Raw genomic sequence first — 22,357 nt, forward strand, 5'->3', positions numbered from 1 at the left:
GTTTCTTTTTTTTCGAATTTGTCCTACATGACATGCTTTGACTGGTTAAAAATAACGTCATTAGAACAGGACTGTGGTTGAAAACTTGTTAGATTACAATTGAGACGAACGATATTAGTTTCATCTTATCTTAATTGGATTGTCAATACGGCTATTTGATTCATCAATCTTTACTTAATGGATAAGCTCGGTCCAGAATCATCATAACTTTAAAGGAACACTACCTCTTAGAATCAACATAAAATTTAAAGTCTCAAACTTGGTCAACAAGTGGAAATCAGTTGGATTTACCAGGTGCCATGACTAAAGAAAAGAATCTCTATATAACACGATATATCCATTAAACTAAATAATTATTGAAACACGCTTCTAAGCATGTTTTAAAATTACTCATGAATTATTACTTAGTTTTATGTATTTATTAGATTATAGAGGGATTCTGTTGTATAGTTTTAACACCAGGTAAGTCCACTGATGAACAAAGACTAATTTTAACTATGTTTTAAAACATCAATATTTTGTTCATCCTGAGAGGAAGTATCTCTAGATATTCACAAAAAAACAACAACAAAATCTTACAATGAATATATACAAATCAAAACACAATTATAATATACATAAAATAATATAGAATATTTGGCACCAACGGTATTATATTATAGTGACTTCAGACCGATGTTAATTCTTATATGATTTACTTCCCTTACCTCATACACGGTGACTCAAGTGGTGGGTCTTCATTATGTCAATGAGATGAAAAAAAAAATACTTCACTCGATTAAAAAAGTTACTTTGTTATTTGAATTTGAATAATTTTAGGAAACATTATTTGTAGTAAACGTAGCCTGATGGCAACCGATGAAATTAAACGTTTCTAATGATTATCTTAAACTTACGAATACTTCCGACAAAAATGCTCGGTCCAAGATAGAAATAAGTGCGTCCTTGACAAATAATTAAACAATATTTTTGGCATCATCATACTGAACGCGTTCGACTTTTTTTCTGTTCCATATAGATATATATTAATTTAGCACCGTCCGTATCAAAGTTTCAGACCTGCTAGCTTCAGACCGATATTAAAATATACATACATTATCTCCCCTTGACTATACAGGTCATTGAATATACTAACATTACCTCCCAACTATTTAGTAGTCTTGCTGACAGGCATGAATAATTTTAGAGTTATTAGACGCACACTGTTCAGAATTTTAAGAGACAAGAGTTAGCAAGCTTGTCGTAATCTTAAACGATCCGTGACAACTGTCCAATACTGTCCGATTTAAATCCGACGCGAAATATGTGCTCAGCGATTTTGGAACACCTGTTGTTTTCTTTCATAAAGTTAAATACAATTTTCGTCTAAACGTTGGTTTGTTGAGGTGCGTAAGGTGGTGGCAGACGATAAGGCGGGGGTTCAGAATGAGGCTGCCAATATGGCGGTGGTGCTTTTGGCGGTCTTTTATTCGACCCAGTCCGACTTCTCTCGGAATTCAATGTACTGTCATTTGATTCGGGATCATCCTCGAAGTAATAAAAAGGGCGGGAATTTCGCGACGCACCAGACGACAATGATCCATCTGAGTTCAACGTTCCGGCCTTTTTGGGTTTCGATTCCTCGCGTTCCAGCTCTTCAGGGAAAATGATGGGGTTGCGATCGTTGTTGAAGACTGGTTTATCCCATGTCGTCGGCTCCTGCTTCTTCTTTCTACGTCTGTTGATCAGCAAGATGAGAAGAACGATGAGCAGAATGATTAACAGCGAAACCATGACCGGTAGCACGACCTGCGCCCAAATACTTAATCCCGTATCTTCAGCCGTTTCCGCTCTAAAGGTCGTGGTCGGAACAGTTGTAGTCATACCATTACACGCACCATACGGCTGATACTCCAATTCTTGAATAGGTAATTTCTTTCCAAAATGTCGCGTCAACGCTGTACGTATTGATCCGTCTCGTCGGACCATGCTATCATACAGTTGAGCTATTGTATTGTTCTTACATTCGTCTCCACTAAGCGAGTTATTTGACCAAGTCAGAAGCAAGGAACCAACGGAAACGTCCATTACGGTTATATCATTAACGTTACTGTCTCCAAAATAACCGGCGATCAAACGCAAGAGATTGTTCAAATTTGTCCGATCATTCATAAACGTAGCAAAATCGACGCCGAAACGCATGATAAATTTGTGAGTAAATTTACCAAATAAGGAAGAGTTGACGTTAATTTTGATGGAATCGGTTTCCGTCAGTCCACCACTGTCCCTAGCAATCAAATTCACGTTCTGATAGCCCGTATCTAAATCTACCGCCAGAGGGAGTCCTCGTATCACCTGTTTTCTAGAGTCTAACTGTAACCAAAACGTCGGAGGTAGAGGCTGATCGTAAGGTAAAGACAGTGAAAGTTCCAAACTACGAGTGTCTCCGTCCTCGATATCGTAGAACACGTTTCGTGGGATTGGATATTCAAAATATTCCCCGAGTGTTGCGTCTATATAGTCGATAGAATTCTCCAAATATGGTTTCTGGTTGGACTCTGAAAAGAAAACATATTCAGTTATATAGGCTATTATGAAAAGTGGTGGAAATAGCTAAAATTGTGCCCTACCAGCTGATAAAATTAATATTTAAACTGGCGGAGATCTTTAGCAAAAAAAGAAAGAAACGATCTTCACTGAGGAGATCCTAACCAAAATTAAATTTGTCCCAAATTTGTTCATAACAGAATGTTCCTAACTTGCTATCTGGTAACTAAATTTAAACATATTTATAACCAAAAAACTCCCTATGGACTAAATTCAACTACAGCCACTTCATATATTCAACAAACCAAGGTAAGACCCCCTCTCCTCTCCCCGAGAGACACAAATACTGAAAAGGGGAAAACAAAAATAATAACGTTCAACTTACGTCCGGGTAATGACGGCCATTTTGTAGCAGACGGACTGGTAGGTTTCACAGTAAATGTCGTCTGCCAATCCCAATAACCAATAGTAGTCTTGTTTTTCCTGTGTTTCTTCTTCTTGTCCTTTTTCTTCTTATCCTTCTTCTTCTTCTTATCCTTTATGTCTTTCTTTCGATTCTTCTCCTTGGTATTTGGTCTCTGAGTCACGAAGCTGAACTCGGTGGACTTCTCAACAGCTGGTTCAGTGGACACGAAGACTGTCGGAGTTGTTACTTCTGCGATACTTTCCCACCATTTAGTGGTACGCTTAGTAGTGATAGTCGTAAAATACTTCGAGAAAATACCCTGAGTAGCAGTTCCCCAATTCGTCAGACCTCTTGGAATGTCGGTTGTTACCTTTGAAGGCCAGTCTGGTTGTCGAGTCGTAGTAGACGCTGTTGACACATCTGGTTGCTGATATGGTTTCTGTCCATCTGGAGATGTTGTTTTCTGTGGCGTTGCAGGAGATGCTCTGGATGTGGTTAACATTTCTGATTTTTCAGTTGGCCGGAATTTATCTTCAATTCCTCCAGGGACCCAGAGTCTCTCAGTTGAAGATGGTGGACTTCCGGAAGTGGTCGAGTTAACGTTATCAATGCGCATCGTAGTTGACCACGCCTTGTCTGTGGAAGGTGTGGTCTCAAGCTCTTCTATGATGACATTCTGGGATGAATTGGATGTCGTATGCTCTGAGATGACACCAGTGTTTACAACTCTTTCAGTATGATCATCAATGCTGCCATGACCTGAATACGTTGATGAATTTTCGTCCACAATCGTTTCCCAATTTCCGGAATCTTTTGTGGATGTGTCAGGCGGGGCTGTGGTCTCCTCACCCATTTCTTCTTCTGGGTAAAGTGGTCGAATGCTTGGAATTCTCGTAGACATGACATCGGTTGTTTCATGAGGTGAAATTCCCGTAAATACCAATGAAGATTCTGTGATATCTGATACAGGGTAAATATCCGTGGGGTGCTCAAAGACTATTCCACTCTCTTCCGGTTGGGGAATGTACATTATGGAACTGCTGAAGGTTGGTGTGAAAGTGCTGCTGGGAACATCCAAGCTACTGCCGAGGCCATCTTCGTCGTCGGAATCGATGGCTTCACTCCCTGAACCCGAAGCCGAACCTTCATCCATCTTGTCTCCTGAAGCTGATCCTTCTGAAGCATCAACGGCGTCAGTTGCGGAACCTTCGTAAACTGACGATCCCGTGGAACCATCGACTATTGACGATAATGAAGATGTGGTTGCAATTGTGGACCTTTCACGAGACCTTGTTACATCCTTTGAGCTGAGTACAGCTTTAGTACCTTCTCTGGTCCATTCGTATGATGATCTTCCGGACGTTTCTGGTGGTGTTGATGAATCAGTTTGGGACGTTGGTCGAGTCGTGATGTGTTCAGTGGTTGAATAGAGACTTGGAGTGCTGGTAAGAGTCTGAAGAATTTCATAAGAAGCTTCGGGCTGGGAAGACGATTCTATCATTCCAGATTCCACGTAAGATGTCCTGGAAGATGGCGATGCTTCTACTGAAGATGTTGTGTATGGATAACCTACAGAAGATCCAGGATAAGCAGTGGATGATGGTTGATGAGTTGTTTGTGATGGTCTGAATGTTCCAGATGGTGATGGAGTATACGGTTCCTGAGAACTAACTGCAGATGTTCTGCTGCTTGCGGTCACAGTGGATGATTGAGTCATGGAAGGGGTGGATTTTGTGGGTTGGACAATACCATATGTTCTGGTGCTTGCGTAAGATGAATGGGAAGATCTTATGGCTATTTGGATGGTTGGCAGACCTGGGATGTAACCAGTGTACTTTGGTTCTGGTTTGAAACTAGTTGTGGGAAGAATTGTTGACGAACCTATATCTTTTGTGGGAGTCACGGGCGATACCACTGGAGTTGCGATAGGTGTGCGACCAGCTCTTCGCCTTCTTCGTTTATGCGCTGAAGTGATGACAGAGTTCGATGAAGCGATGTACCATCCAACCACCCCCACTCCCGATTCCTTCTGAACTCTTCCTACTTCGATATTGTGTTGTAATATGGACACGAAGTCTGCTAGATGTTTGAGAGTCGAGCAGGAGATCTCCCAGGATAATTCCATATTACTGTCTTCTTCACAGAATCCTGCATTACCAGGACCTGCTGACACGATCTGGAAACCATCTTCCAGAGCACGAAGCTTCTGACCACTTGATGGTAAAAGCATCACACTTGTCTCTGGCAAAGATAAAAACTGGGACATATCGCGAATCAATTTCAGTCTTGATGAAGAATCAAGTTTATCTGGAGAAACACAAAAAACAATGTTGGTTATCACAACCTCATTTTCGCACCCATGTACTTCATTGTTTGGTGCTGATTTTGAAGAGAATACCATCGATTGAGGATCGCTATTTTGGAATCCGTAATTACTTTTGAACACGGTGAGCAGAAAAACATCTTTAAAACATGGTGAATTGGGCAGACACAGAGTTTTAACTGAGATGTAAATCTCGCCCAGGTCTGCCTGTGTTGGAACACCGACTAGCCTTCGTCTATTGGAATCGTACAGCAACCATTCTGGTAATTTACCATTCTTTCCTTCCTTTACCTGAAAGTATAAATAGGATACTTTTAGATGGGCTGAATTGATTAGGAAATTTAGCGCTGTAAATCCAATGCCTTCTTTGGCTGAAATCACGAAGAACTGAAACAATCAAAAGCAACTATTAGAATTATTCCCGTGAATTCCAATCATCTTGCCCTAGAATTATAAAGAGGACATTTCAGCCATGTGGATTCAAATCTTCTCCAGATAAGGAAATTTGGCACTCGAGTTCATATCCTTCTTCAGCTAAAGGCAACCAATAACTTAAACAATGAGAAAGCAATAATTCGATTAATTTGGCATTTAGTTCTTGTGAGGTAAAAATCACCTCCACCTTGAAATTCAAAAGAGGGTCGTACAGAGGTTTTTAGCACTGAATTATGACAGAATTGTTCGGGAAAAGATGGCGGTCTCACACCTTCTTTACACTAATTTATCAAGTCGTTCTGGTGTCTGATTACTGTACTAAGATGTACTATGATCACCAACTCGGGGTATTGGTCAGAATTGGAAAAGATCTCAAAATGGTTGCATTTTTCAAAATTACATTCTGTTTGTAGTATAAAGGTGTTAAATATCACCAGGCAACCTCCTGAAATACAATTTTAGAAGAAACCCGTCAATTAAACAAGACAGCCTCGTGGTGAATTATAAATCTTACAATCTTCATGGAGAATTATAGAGAAGATCAACATCTATTAGAGGATATCTAAGATTACAATCTGTGTATAAAGTTTCCTCACAAAACATACACATTTCCTGTATATTGTACGTATATATTATATTACTACATATTGGCCCCAGAATATAATATAATGTTTAATATAAGAAAAGAAAGCTTTAAAAGTTATCATCCCAGTCTACTGAATTGTCTCACTGAGTTAAGTATCTCTACACTTCTAGACAGTCCAGTAAATAAAAATTACAAAATATACAATGTCCCTTAGAATTATTCGTTTTAATTTAAAATTAATAAGTAATTTTGAAGTCATCCTTTAACTTCATTTAAAAGGAGAGTTAAATACTGTTTTCTAACATAATGTGTACCAAGTACAGTGATATCTAGATTTAAATAACACAAGATATATAGATATGCTACTTCTAGGTTTATTACATACTACGTTTAAAAACACATACCGGTAAGTAAATAATGATTAACCAACTATCTAGATTTTCTGGAAGTACAGGAACCACAAACATTGAGAATCAGAAATGTGCAGATAGAAGCTGTCACTAGCAAATACAATGGAGAAAACTCTTTGCTATTTGGAATCACAGACCTGGGATTAGATGCAACCTAGAGTTGTAAATGTACTTACTACACATAAAATGGTGTAGAAACTTTTTTGCTAGTTTGTTTTAAAGATTTTTCAGCATTCCTGTTTGTGTGTTTAGCCTGAGACACTCCCATCAACTAATAATAACAGTGGAACTAATTCTACATGAAACTAGGCATTCTTTAAGTAATTGAGAAATACCAATTCCTCCATCTGGGATATTTCACCATCTTTCTACCAGCTGGTACCCGCTAATTGTACTCTCTAATTTTAAATTGGTAGAACGTGCCAACTTCATATTAACAGGAATTGTGACTAATAGTGCGTTCAGACGACTAAAAGAATACTAAAGTCTTTAAATGGCATTTAGCAATTGTGAGTACGATATATAGACATAGCTTTATGGAACAACAATCACTGGTTAAAGTTTTATGCAACGTTTCGACGTGTTCCCCCGTCGTCCTCAGGCACATATTAACAGGAATTGTGCCAACTTCATATTAACAGGAATTGTGACTAATAGTGCGTTCAGACGACTAAAAGAATACTAAGGCAACCTAATTATCAATGTGCTTCCAGTCTGTTTCTGAATGCCACTGGTTAAACTTAAGCTGCCTTAACTTGCACTTTCTTGGGAGGTGGCTTAAGACCTGGCTTGAATTGTTAAACCAACACAATTGTTCATACAGACCATGTTATATAATGTGAGGGCATAACAGGCTCTCTTAAAAGGACCGGTTTGCCATTTTCGGGGTTTATTTGGGTCTTGAATATATGTACATGTATTTGTAAATATCAGAAGAACAAGAACAAGTATGAAAATTTAGGATCACAGCAATGTCCAGGCCGGGTAGTCTCAAAACAATCTTAGTGCTAGGATATCCTAGGGTCTTAACTTCTAACACTGTTTCTAGGATATCCTAGGGTCTTTACTTATTACACTGTTTCTAGGATATCCTAGGGTCTTTACTTATTACACTGTTTCTAGGATATCCTAGGGTCTTAACTTCTAACACTGTTTCTAGGATATCCTAGGGTCTTTACTTATTACACTGTTTCTAGGATATCCTAGGGTCTTTACTTATTACACTGTTTCTAGGATATCCTAGGGCCTTAACTTCTAACACTGTTTCTAGGATGTCCTAGGGTCTTAACTTCTAACACTGTTTCTAGGATATCCTAGGGTCTTTACTTATTACACTGTTTCTAGGATATCCTAATACTAAGATTGTTTTCGAGAATATGTGGCCAGAATTTTATCAGTCAGCAAAATTTCTACTTTCATTGACCAAAATATTAAATTGCACTAAACAACCCTACCAGTAATTTTTCAAAGTATAAATTTGATCTTAGGCTTTACCTATGTACCAACATTTTTTTAAAGAACAACTTTGAACTAAAGAGATCAAATAAAAATCAGAAGATAAAAGTGGAGATTAATGAAGCGATTATTTTAACTACTATCAGCTGTTTTAAATAATTTAAAATTTCTTTAGTAAACCTGAGATTAAAAGAAAACTACAGAAGATTGTTGATAAATCTCTAAATGATTGAAAACAGATCGGCTTGGTTTAAACACGGATAACACAGATATTAATACATTGAACATTTATTATGATATTTAACATTTTGTGTGGTCCAGGGTTTCTGATTTCGTTATATCTTCCAGTCATGTCTGATTTTGTTAAACAGCTGCTTGATTCAAATGAACCAAAGTGTTTCAAAATGAGTGAAAACAGCCTGGTTTAAAAATGGATAGTGATATTATTAAGTTAATTAATTTATTCTAAACTATTTAATAATCTGTGTTCTCCAGGGTTGTTGCTGTAGTTATATTAGCCTTTTATGTCTGACTAGAGCTCTAAATTGTCTATTTTGTGATCAGGCCTCTTAAACAGGTTTGAAAGGCAATATCCACCTTAACAGACTACGAACATGAATTACTTGCAATTTACAAGAAATATTTCATAAGTTACACTCCAAAATATAACATTTATCTTACATTTTCAAATATTTTGTAAAAAAAATGTTTTTGTCTTATTTTAGAAAGTTTAATTCAAATTTTAAAATTCAAACCAAACTCAACTTTTTACTGAAAAATTCATTCATTGAAGTTTAAAATTTCAAATAAAATATTTAAATTTAACTGAAAAGTCATCAAGTTTCCGACCTGGACTTCCTGATTATAGAAATAATGTGAACAGCCTGATATCATAAATTCCAACCACAAATAAACAGAATTATGAAAATACAATCATCTGGAAACACTTGGAGAATTTGACGACCACTATTTGTTAGTTTTGTGGGTGTTTGAATTGACCAATAATCTGAGGTTTTATATGTTCTACAGCTAATAAATCTTAAAGATCCCTCAGTTGAAATAGGAAAAATTGACGCTGTCCCAGTCCAAGAGAATTTTTTTGCCCTCATTGCATGGCATTTCCTCTCTTCGTCAGCCCAAACAGAAGCAGAAAATTAGGAGAATTAAGTCTTACTTTTACAACATAAACATCAGGCGTGTGGACACTCTGAATGAAACACTAGTTTCTTTGGTTTTGTTTATATAAAAGTTTGTCTACCTTCCAGAGAGTCCACATAATTAGTTATGTTAATGTGGTAATTAGGTCTGTATCTCTTTCAGAGAGTCCACATAATTAGTTATGTTAATTTGGTAATTAGGTTTGTCTACCTTCCAGAGAGTCCACATAATTAGTTATGTTAATGTGGTAAATAGGTCTATATCTCTTTCTGAGAGTCCACATAATTAGTTATGTTAATGTGGTAAATAGGTCTATATCTCTTTCTGAGAGTCCACACAGCTAGTAATTTGGTATTTAGACTTATCAACATTATATCAGTTTAAAAGAGTCCGCATTCATCGCTTATAATGTTTTTTCAAAGAGTCCACATAGCTAATGTTGTTTGTTTGGTATTTAGGCTTGTCAACTCATCACCCCTTTCAGAGAGTCTACATAGCTGATAATATATATTTGATATTAACGTTTATCCCCTTCAGAGAGTCCACATAAATAGTAATATTTGACATTCTGTAGATTCTAGTCTACATGGTACATGTTATATTTTAGTGAATGGTCTAGTAGGTAGAAATCAGGTAGAATATAATAATATTTAGTAATATTCTGTGGGTGTTTCTATAATAATATCACATGTATAATAGTAAACACATGTTTCATATCATATTTACAAGTCAAGTTTAAACCCCAGCTACTAGAATCATGTCACTAGTTTCAAGTTTTATTTATATTTTTATTTCTTTCAAATGATTCTAGGAGTTCTATTTTCAAAAACTTAACTTAAGATGATTTTAGAGTTCAAGTCATCCGATTGGTCAATTACTGAAATCAATTTACATCCAGTTTTAACATCCAATCAGATAACTGTGGTTCTAAACTTCAATTTTCAACAATATCTTTTCGACAGAATCTTTTCATTGGTCAAGATACATTGAAATCATCCTACCCCCTTATTTCAATAAGAGGTGGCACAGTGGTTCACTTTATCGAAAAAGTTTTGTTTTAGTAGGTGAAACAACAACCTTTTCATATGAAAGGGAATACCAGTACTATACTTATGTGATATCTGCAGTTTTCGCCCTCCTGTTTTTGGATATTTCCCCGGACATGCATAATAAATGTCTTTGCTCAATTTTACTCACTATTTCTATATATGTCTTTTCTATATATCACGAGTTTTCATTTTTACTTTCAAACACGGATAATTCTGGACACATGGATTTGAAGGCTCAAATTTCGACGATTAGCTGTGAACACTATTACTGATTGGCTTAGCTAAAAAATTATGAGTAGTATGATTGGTCAAAAAAATGGCCTACCTGTCCCTTTAACATCAAGATACAGTAAAATAATTACTTCATATTTTATAGCTCTTGATAAGACTACGTTCAAGTGCTAGAAATCATCCCTGTTGACTAATTCCAGTCAATACAGAGAAAAGAAAATTAATATTTATAATTTCTCAAGTCCTGTTCTGTAAGTTCACCTAAGTCAATGTAGAGTTTTTGTTAGTTATTTCCTGATGTGAAGATATATTTAAGATAATCTATGTACAATATAAGTAATAAAATCGGCACCAAACAGACAATGCTGATGTAGAGATTCTGATATTAACAGATAGTCTCACCTGCTTTCTACTTATAACACAGTGATAGAAAGGATGGGCCATTATAACCTTATAGACAATTTTGATGTTAAAATTCTAGTCTTAAAGGCATTATAAAGAGGTTCTCTAAATTTTGCATGTGTATCAGGACACTGTTAGTATCAATTTGCACCATTCTAATTTTCAATCAGACGTCTGTGTTTCTAACAATGCTACTAAAAAAAAGTGTTTTTTAGGGCGTCACCTTTCCAAAGGGTCTGATGTAATACAAGCAAATTTTGCGGGGTCACTTAGTTTTAGTGGAATTGCAGGAACCATAGACGTCTGATTGAAAATTGGAATGGTGAAATGACAGATAGCCTCACCTTGCTTTTACCTTTAACACTTTGAAGAAAGGATGGATTAATTACACACCTAGTCAAACTAACCAAGAAATTAAAGATTGTTCCGCCATTGCCTGTAGATAGATTTTGTCTTTCAAATGATTTACATGACAGACAGTACTATTATTACTGATATTCACTGAAATATATTTTGTGTAATAATAAGGGATTGGGGTCCAAACCTGTGTAATAGCTCTATTTATTACAGTCCATACCTTGTATTGTCAGTCATATCTTACTAGAGGAAGAAAATGTTTTAAGGTTAACATATTTCACAAAGTGAGACCTGACTTGTTATTATGTTTTATCAACAACCAACTGATTCTTGAAAACCAAGTCGTTATCTTTAACTTTGTCTTGTTTATCATAAAAAGATGAAGACTAAATGTTCAAAACTAAAATTCTGATTTGACTTCTGCTATTTTTCAATGATATTTTCAATCATGCCAAAAGAACAGAAATAATGTAAGTTTGTTAACAGAATAGACTAGAGTCATTCCCCTGTTGAAACTCAGCACAAGTAAAATATATGTTGTTTAATGACCACGCCAAGCCTCATGGTAGACATTCAATATCTCCCTAAACAACCCTTCGGCGCTCCAAATCCTGAGAGAAATATCAGGAAGCATTCAAGACAATGGTACCATAGAATGAAACATGATGTTTTTATATGTAACAGATGCTAGCCCATTGTATTCCTCCTTGATCTTGTTTGATTGGTTTTTCTTACTATTTATTGCTTACTATCTCATTAGTCCAAACAATACAATCATTTCCCACCAGAGAGAATAAAAGAAACTACATTATTTTACAAGGATAACATCTTTGGTTCATTAGCTGGTCCTAAGCCAGTTCCCTTGGCATTGATCTTCCCATATAATATATACCCATAATCAGCTGAGTTGACTGTAATAATAAGGAAAGATGACTTACATAAGTTCACTTGCCTTTCATATTCAGAACGAGATCAGTAAGTAATCAATCAAGTTTTGTCAAATTCTACCCCTCCCACCAACTGTAGCCTACTACAACCATCCTCAAGGTTCTTTCATTGTTACAGTTTTTGTTGTAAAACTAATTCTAAACATGGCTATGCACAAATTAAGCAACTATTGAAAACAGTGCTGCCACCTATCTGATTCCCGAACTAGCTATGCCCAGTTACACTGTTAATTTCTAGGTAGAAGTAACTCAAGTTACAATACAGAAGAGGTTTAACTAGCCTACAACAAAATGTGAAACTCCAAATCCAATGTTCGGCAGGTTTATCTTGTGCTACATCCCTTCTGACCATAGTCAATTCACCTATATATGCCAGACATTAAGCGTCTGTGTATATTTTCATAGATGTAGAGGTTTATCTAATATATATAACATTATGTTTAGCTATGGTAATGTCCAGTCGTTACTCAGCAGGATATGTTATTATAGCAAGATAAGGTCGAATAGTACAGAGTTTCTACTGTTTACCTGGTCAGGTCTGACTAGAAACTAGAGAGAGTTGGGGTGGTGATGGGAGAGTTCTGTTTACTCCCAGGATGGTATGTTATTATAGCAATGGTAAGATCAATTGGTAAACAGGTTCTACAGTTACAGTTCAGTAAGGTTGGATGTGTATCTGTTTGGGGTTTTGGGTCAATCAGGGGTGAAATGGAATAGAACAAGATAGAGTTTGATGTCCTACTTATATGCTAATAAGTAGTACACTAGAATCATAAGTAAGCAGTCCTTCGTCCAAAAAAAAAAAAAAACTAAAGCAGAAGTCTTTCACCAACAGATAAACAGTTTTGTTCACATTCGTGCCTGTTATGCCATTGTTGGCCTTCCCTTTTTTTTTATAAGTTGACACTATTTTCTCCACAATGCCTATATTTTATTAATATTGATAGAACTTCAAGGGCTTGTGGTTATACAATGACAATGTCATCTATTTTGCCAGGACACAAGCCTACAGTAACTCCTCTTTACTGACAAAATGCATTAATCTTTTCAAAATTACAAGTTTTTTCCATATCAAATCTTCTGATCTTCAACACTAACAGTGAGAGACTAAAGTGTACATGGAACCAACCCTGAACCTCAATTGCATCTTGCACTCATCAAATATGCCCAACTACCCCTGAGAGAAACAATATCTGCAGCAGGGTGAATTCTAACACAGTTCTTGTTATTTGTTGAATATCTAGGAAGAATGTTCTCCATCTTGCTGTATTATTCACTACCATAGAAAATATATCGACAAGTATCACCCTGGTATAAGTCTTTCAAAGTTAGTCTTAAAACTTTTCAGTCAGCCCTCATGCCATACTGGATACAGTACATTATTGGTATTTAACAGTATTATGTACCACTATATATTTCTAGGATATTTGTTTACGAACAGCTGAGTAGCGATGATGTAAACTATCTTAGTTTGAGAAAAAACAGATCATATCGGATTCTGTATCAGAGAGAGTTGGTACTGTTTGCCTATGACGGGAATCTTAGCCTAATCTTTTGCAATTTTCAAGAACAACAATAGTTACTGTCCCATCTCAGATTCTATTTCCAAAATGTCTAGCAATAACAAACTCTGTCTAATACCTTGACATAATGTAATAAATAGAGAGTTGAAGTAAGATGCTCTGTAGAAGAATCTTTATCATGTATTTTATTGTGCCATTATAATAAAGCTCTTCCATGTTAGTACCTGTTACTCAGGACCATCTGAAGGTATCATCTTCAACCTTGATTGAACACTGAACCTAAAAGTTATTTAGAGATGGTTTGACAGAGCCATTGTGATTGGGACTATGACCGTGGATTTGTGATCTGGTACATGGCATTTATCTTCTGGACTTGTGATTTGGTATAAATAGTGGGTAATAAGAGAATTATAGTAGGTAGAGAAATGTTAAGTAGTATAGAATCTGGCAAACTTTCAAAACATAATTATAGGTACTTTCAGCAGCATGTTCATCAACAGATAGCGTGATATACCAGCCATAGAGGCCTGTCTATGTCGTGACAGCAGTTTAAACTTGTTTCAGTTTAACACATGATATTAATTCTTTTTTTTTCTAAAAAAACAATGCAGGTCCTCACATCTATATGTCCTCTTCAGAATAGATAGTTTTACAAATAGAAGTTAACCTAACACAACAGAACCCTAGGCATATATGCAAGGCAAGCCAACTCTGGAGTTTAGGTCTAAGCGTTTGTGATAGATAGTTTGTAATGTAAGTGTGTTCCCATGAAGTCAGTCGCAATCTAAAGGTTCCTAATTAGATAAAGGTTTCTCCGTCATAGGTTTAAAGTGACAATCTAGAGGTCCCCTATTAGATATATAAGTTATTAGATAATACAAGTTTAAAAAGTCTTTGAATGGCATTTAGCAATTGTGAGTGCTATATATAGACACAGCTTTATGGAACAACAATCACTGGTTAAAGTTTTAAGTAACGTTTCAACGTGTTTCATTATGTGCCTGATGACGACGGGGGAAACACATCGAAACGTTGCATAAAACTGTAACCAGTGATTGTTGTTCCATAAAGCTGTGCCTATATATAATACAAGTTGTAGAATTGAGTTGAGTTGAGACAATCTAAAGGTCCCTGAAACATATATAATTATATAATCTGTTAGTTTGTACTATATACATATAAAAGAATGAAAATTGTATGTAATAATTATATAATAGAACAGAAAAACAGAGTTCTTGTCATAATATTAGATGTAAATACCATCATAAACTAATCTACATAGAAAACAACTACCAAAAAACTATTACACACAAAACAGAGTTTTAGGGAAAATATCATGAATTATTATACATGTACATACAAGCGACAACAATCATACTTAAAAATATCCTATAGAGTAGCCTGCAATACTAAAATAAGCACCATGTTAGCTAATCTCTAAAAGCAACAACAGCATGTCCATTTCTCCATTTGATCAACAACTGAAACTGCTGAGATCCCATTGAGTATCAGTCTTTCTATGTACAAATCTATAAACCTAGCTGATAACAATCTGAATTATATTGTACAGTGGCCATAAGATACGTCAGTTTGTATTAATTATGTGCAACTTGGGAATAAATTTCCTATCAGCTCAAAATGGAAAATCTTAGACTGGTTTTAAACGTGTATAGCCTAGAAGAGAAATCAGCTGAGCCGTGATATGCTTAAAATAGAAGACATGACTTGAGTATTATAACTCTTAAAGTTGTGCATCATGTGATACGTAAACCACATCTATGACATCATGGCCGATCTCTCCTGTAGTGAACAGAGCCTTAGATTTTTATAACATATGAACGACTAGAAGCTAGTTAATCAACTTCTCAGACAATTAAAATTCTATGGAAACAATTAAACACTCTTTTCATGTCAATCTCTCCAATCTACATCAATAACTGTTCAACACACACGTTTTTAATTACAAAATTGAGAAATAATAAGCCCTCAATGAATAACTCTAGATTATGACAGTATATAGGGTATATTTTACAATATATTAACAACATATGTCATGTAATATATCTCTATTATTATAACCTACTCCTAGTAAATATTTCATTTTATATTCATATACTTCACTTGTTATTCAACATATATTTGCTAACCATTATAGAATCATTAATTTCAAAATCATGACCTGCACGTTCTTTACTGTAACTTATACATGCACATTATAAATGAAATGAATGGAGTTTTACATCCTACTTTTCTGCATGCACATTATAAGATTTGAACGACAGTTAGAAACAAGGAGCACATATATAACACAAGACAATAATTATGGGATAAAACACACTTCTTTAATAAGGTTGGGCACATAACGTTTCAACTCAAGTTACACGTGTCATCATCAGATGAAATGTACCCATGTATTAAAGAAGTGTGTTTTATCCTATAATTATTGTCTTGTGTTATATATGAATGTACATTATTTGAAATATATTCTAAATTCTTCAATTGTTATTTACAATTCATATTCTAGTTATTACTAAACCATCAATGATCAATTTGAAATGCATGAACCCAAATTAGGAACCCAACATGTTGCATTATGAAAGGACAAACTGGTGGCCCCACAACCAAGTACTGTAGGGGTCCTAAACATATAAAGACTACAGTGTACAGTACAGTAGGATGTAGGTAAAGGAACATTGATAATCAATGTAATGATTTTTGTAGTGTGCAATAGAGAAAATTAATTTTAAGCACAACACCAACTCTGTCAACTCATTTATCACATTTGGAGAGTTCACAAAGGTAAAATATACATGTTAGGTACTATAGAGTTGTTAGTAAAACTTGGTAAGTAGGCAGAATAGAAATGTAGTATATCTTTTACAACTCCACCATGGTTTCTGATATTTTCAACACACTTTCTTCACGTTTATTTTGGTTTATTTTGGCAGGAAACGTACCACAATAACCTATTAGCTCAGTTGTATTGGTGTTCAGGGAGAAATACATGATGGTCTTTACATTAAGTTATTTTTATTCATTGTAATTATCACAGGCAATACTCAGTGGCAGTGCCAGTAGGGGTAGAGGCCCCCCTCCTTCCCCCCTTCTCCCAAGCAAAATTTTAAATAAACCCACAATGAATGATGTTCCTTACTGCCCTTGTACCACTTTCGTTTAGATCTTTCGGATGTAAGGTAACTATATCAGAGGCATCGCTTACACGGTCTCAAGAGTTCATTTTTACGACAATCCAACTTGAGATGACTGGACGGGTATCCCATCTTTAATAATAGCCACCATTAACCAGTAAATATACTAATAATTAGCTAAGGGGATAACTTGAAATTACTGGAGGGGTACCCCATCTTTAATAATAGTCACCATTAACCAGTAAATATACTAATAATTAGCTAAGGGGATAACTTGAAATTACTGTAGGGGTATCCCATCTTTAATAATAGTCACCATTAACCAGTAAATATACTAATAATTAGCTAAGGGGATAACTTGAAATTACTGTAGGGGTATCCCATCTTTAATAATAGCCACCATTAACCAGTAAATATACTAATAATTAGCTAAGGGGATAATTTAACAACAATCCAACTTGAGATGACTGGACGGGTATCCCATCTTTAATAATAGTCACCATTAACCAGTAAATATACCAATAATTAGCTAAGGGGATAATTTAACAACAATCCAACTTGAGATGACTGGACGGGTATTCCATCTTTAATAATAGCCACCATTAACCAGTAAATATACTAATAATTAGCTAAGGGGATAATTTAACAACAATCCAACTTGAGATGACTGGACGGGTATCCCATCTTTAATAATAGCCACCATTAACCAGTAAATATACTAATAATTAGCTAAGGGGATAATTTAACAACAATCCAACTTGAGATGACTGGACGGGTATCTCATCTTTAATAATAGCCACCATTAACTAGTAAATATACCAATAATTAGCTAAGAGGATAATTTAACAACAATCCAACTTGAGATGACTGGACGGGTATCCCACATTTAATATTAGCCACCATTAACCAGTAAATATACCAATAATTAGCTAAGGGGATAATTTAACAACAATCCAACTTGAGATGACTGGACGGGTATCCCATCTTTAATAATAGTCACCATTAACCAGTAAATATACCAATAATTAGCTAAGAGGATAATTTACGTTTAATTGGTTTTCAAGATACTAGTAATCACCTCCCCTATATAATTCTCTTTATTTCTTTATTATTTTATAACTTTATACATTTCTAAAAATTAGAATTAAATTGAATGTCAAGGTCGACTAGAATTACGCTAATTTTAATTTGATACTTGAATTATTTTTCGCAGCAAATAAGAAAAAAAGAATCCTATGAAATGAAATTGTTTACTTCCTAATCAAACTGTACTTCGCATTCTGTTTTAGGGTTCTGTTACTTGTCCTTTTTATGCTGTTGTCATGACAAAATTTCCCTCATGGCACACTGCATAATGTGTTTGTTTATGGCCCAGTAGGATATTAAACCTCCATTTATGGTGGCCATTGTAGTCAACGAATAAGACAAAGTTCGTTATAGCTTGACATTGTGAAGATGTGATACAAGAAAGGTGGCTAGTGTAGTCAAGGTATAAGACAAAGTTAGTTATATCATGACATTGTGAAGATACAAGAATAGATACTATTGCAGTCAAGGAATAAGACTAAGTTCGTAATAGCTTGACATTGTGAAGACGCCCTCCATGTAAAAATTTGGTTTTATGAATTAAGTAATAAATAAGGTGATTCAAGCTATATCTTATTTCATCTGAATAGGTCTATTCGAATATAAATAGGTTTTGAGAAGAAAGACAATGGCTATACTAAACTATCACCTAATACTCAATATCAGACACTAATTACTACAAGTGATAAATTTCACAAATATGATGGCAATTTCATTCCATCTTCAAACTAACAAAGTTTATCGTGAACAATGAAGGTGCCAGAGTTATGGCCCCTGGGTTAATTATTAGCGTAAAATATGACTAGTAATTCAATAAACACTTTATAATAATAGCAATATCTTCCAGTAACTTGTTCATTAGAATAGAAATATCTTCCAGTTATATTGAAATTACTCCAGCTAATAACAGACAGAGAGACAGTGTCAGACAACGGGCATCTCCAATGTATTTAGTCCTTAATTAACATCGTTAGGGAGAAAATTGCAATAGATGTAGAATTAGAGATTGTAGACAGAAAGTACTTGTTAACTTGTCTTACAAAAGTTTCATCATTTGGAAATTGTGGCAGTCCCTGGTGAATTCTAACTTGTTGCTAAAATTTGCAAGTAGATGCAGAATTATCTATTCCATTTACTCTCTGAGGATTCTCCTGTGACTAGATTATACAGTCATTTATCTCACACTAGGCATGCTTGCGGAACTTGAGTGTTAACACTGAATCTAACTGGTTCCCGCACGATCTCAATCACTAGTCGCACATTGTTGGCAAAGACCAGTAAGAAATGCAATAGACTGGACTGACCAGTACCCCCCCTATTGCTGAAAGTGAGTGTTAACACTGAATCTAACTGGTTCCTGCACGATCTTGATCACTAGTCGCACATTGTTGGCAAAGACCAGTAAGAAATGCTATAGAATGGACTGACCAGTACCCCCCTATTGCCGAACGAGAAAAAGCTGGCTTTTGTGTTTCCACTGAGTAAATGAAAGCCGCTTTCAGCTAGATTTCATTTGGCCCATGATAAATTGCTGAGAAAGAGAGTTTTTGGTTTGATTTGCCTCAGTGGAAACACACGAAAGATAGCTTAAAGCCGGCCTTTTCCTTCTGTGGAAACACAGTTATACAAGTTAATTAGAGTTTCAGTTGATGTTCATCTTCATTTTAACCATTTCTTCTAATAATAATAGTTGTGGATCACCTGCCATTGGACACGTAGAAACTTGTAATAGTATAAATGTGATAAAGAGACCACGCAGGATGAGCATGATGGCCAAGAATATTCTAGATGACATGATACAGTACGTGTTAGTGATAATTCAAGAAAAGAAATTTAATATGGTATATTTAATTAAATAAGAATTAAGGTTATTATTATCTTGTAATTAGTAATTAAAACAGAGATAATGACTAATTAATGATAACCTCTTTCACACCATTCTCATATCTCTTAACTGTCCTTTCTTGAAAGACAAATTCTAATTGTAAATATTTTGAGAAAAAGTGCTCTGGCTTTTAACCAAGTTAAGTCAAATTGTATCAAAGTTTTATAGTTATCCAGTCTAATTAAATAGAACAGTAGGTGCATTCCGCAGAATACTAGACTAGCTTATCAAGTCTGCTAGTCAAATACGCCTCGGAATGCGCCTACTGTTCGCGTCACATTATCCCGTTGCTGGAAAGGGCAGCCACGTGATTGGTTAAAACAGAGGTCAAGCAAAGGTTAACAGGTAACACGAAGGACCTTACCTTACTGTAGTGGTTACGTACAAAGCTAATATCTAATAAAACATTCGAAAAGTTATAAAGTGCTATGACAGAAGAAATAACATTAGAAATCTTCGACAAAATACTTCATGTCAGACCCTCCAACCTTTCGTGCTATACAGAAATCACAAAAAACACAGTTGCACCAAAAGATGCACAGTCAGCATCTGTCAAAATACATAATGGAAGGTCTGTCTGTCCAATCATTTAGATATAAATCAGTCAGTTATGACAGACTGTATGTAAATAACTATATTACAAGATACATCGATACACATAGACAGCATCATCTCCTCTTCATCTTCAAAACAGGTTAGGATAATAATATACCTTAAAGGGAGGAGGGGGGGGGGGGGGGGGCAGATCTATATCCCCATTGGCACCTCCACTGGTCTTGATTGATAGAAAATAATAAAAATATCAGAAGAATGTATCAATATAAATCAATATTAATCAATCCCTACTTTTGACCAATCCAAAGTTCTTTCTGACATCTTCCTTGAATGAATTCTCAGATTTAATTTGGAGTAGAACAATATTTTACCATAATAAATACCTCAACAGAAATATATAGTTATTTATACAAGAGAAATTAAGCTGCTAAGACACACCACCAACAGCTGGGAATGTCTACAATGTACTCTACAATGACTTGGCCATCAGCTGAGGTCATAGGTCATGTTTTGGTGCTAAGGTGAAAGGTCAGATTTGGGAAGTATGTTAAAAGGGAGAAAGAAATAGATCAAGTATCAGTTTATGCTTCAATCCCAGTGGCTGATTTATTTTTGGTTATACGCTCCGCCCCCTTATAAATAAATAGACTATACCCTAGTTTACTTTTTTCAAATTTTCATATTCGAGACTGTGAATCAAAATGACATGTTTCACATGAGATGACTTGTCACTAATAAAATATACAAGTGGCTTGTTTTAAAATCACATGCTATCATGGTTGCTAAAAAGCATCGAGATCTATAAATAACTAAAAGGCAGTTGAAATAAATTCACATTTATTTGTTCATTATCTATATTTATAAAAATACAAAATGATTGCTCAAAACCATAGAGAATTCTGTGGTCAGACTGTACAATCTATAGCAATAGAGAACTACACTGGATACATTGGCAGTTGTCTGTGGTCAAAACGCACAATCTAATAAAATCCAACATGGATGGCTGTAGCTATAGAGAACTTTACTGAACACAATGGTAGTTGTCTGTGATCAGACTGTATGATATATAAAAATCCACATGGCTGTCTACAGCAATAGAGAACTTTACTGGATACAGCGGCAGTTGCCTGTGGTCAGATTGTACAATCTATAGCAATAGAGAACTTCACTGGATAAAGCTGCAGTTGTCTGTGGTCAGATTGTACAATCTATAGCAATAGAGAACTTTACTGGATACAGCGGCAGTTGCCTGTGGTCAGATTGTACAATCTATAGCAATAGAGAACTTCACTGGATAAAGCTGTAGTTGTCTGTGGTCAGATTGTACAATCTGATAAAATCCAATATGGACACTCACAGATACAGAGAACTCTACTGGACACCATGGTAGTTGTCTGTGATCACACTGTACTAGCTGCCTTGAAGCAATGTTTATAGTTAAAATTCTAACAACTCTGTATAATTATTCCAACTGAGAAGACAGCATGATTTTAATCATTATCTGTCCATTTTGACCACTTGGTTTTGATTGAAAGGCAATCTCTCTCCTATCTGGACACTGTTGTTTCTGATTCACATTTTTTATCAAATATTTGATTTTCAGTGAAAAATCAAAATAGTAGTGTTGGGTAATTTTTTTAAGAGGGTATATCAATGTTGTACAATACTAAGAGCCTAGGAATATATTTTGATATGCCACAGGCTGCTCTAACTTTATATTCCTTTCACCTTATTGACTTAGTCCTCTGAAAAGCAGTTTAGAGGACAGTATGAATTTTCAGATTTTTTCAAACCTCCTCACCAAGGGTTTAATGGAAATAGTTTCACCTAATAGTTCAATAATAGTTTAATCAGGGAACAACAGTTGACTTCTG

At 35.4% G+C, this 22,357-nt stretch overlaps 1 protein-coding gene across 1 annotated transcript; it reads right to left on the reverse strand.

Annotated features, from left to right (window-relative positions):
• Window positions 1–2,316: 2,316 nt before the first annotated feature.
• LOTGIDRAFT_59397 (hypothetical protein) lies at window positions 2,317–2,538 on the reverse strand (the record flags this gene model as incomplete). The annotated part of the gene is made up of 1 exon (XM_009048562.1): window positions 2,317–2,538. A coding segment is annotated over one exon (222 nt), but the record flags the coding sequence as incomplete, so codon positions are not given.
• Window positions 2,539–22,357: the final 19,819 nt, after the last annotated feature.

Source organism: Lottia gigantea (assembly GCF_000327385.1).
Source record: "Lottia gigantea unplaced genomic scaffold LOTGIsca_124, whole genome shotgun sequence".
Lineage (NCBI taxonomy): Eukaryota > Metazoa > Mollusca > Gastropoda > Lottiidae > Lottia > Lottia gigantea.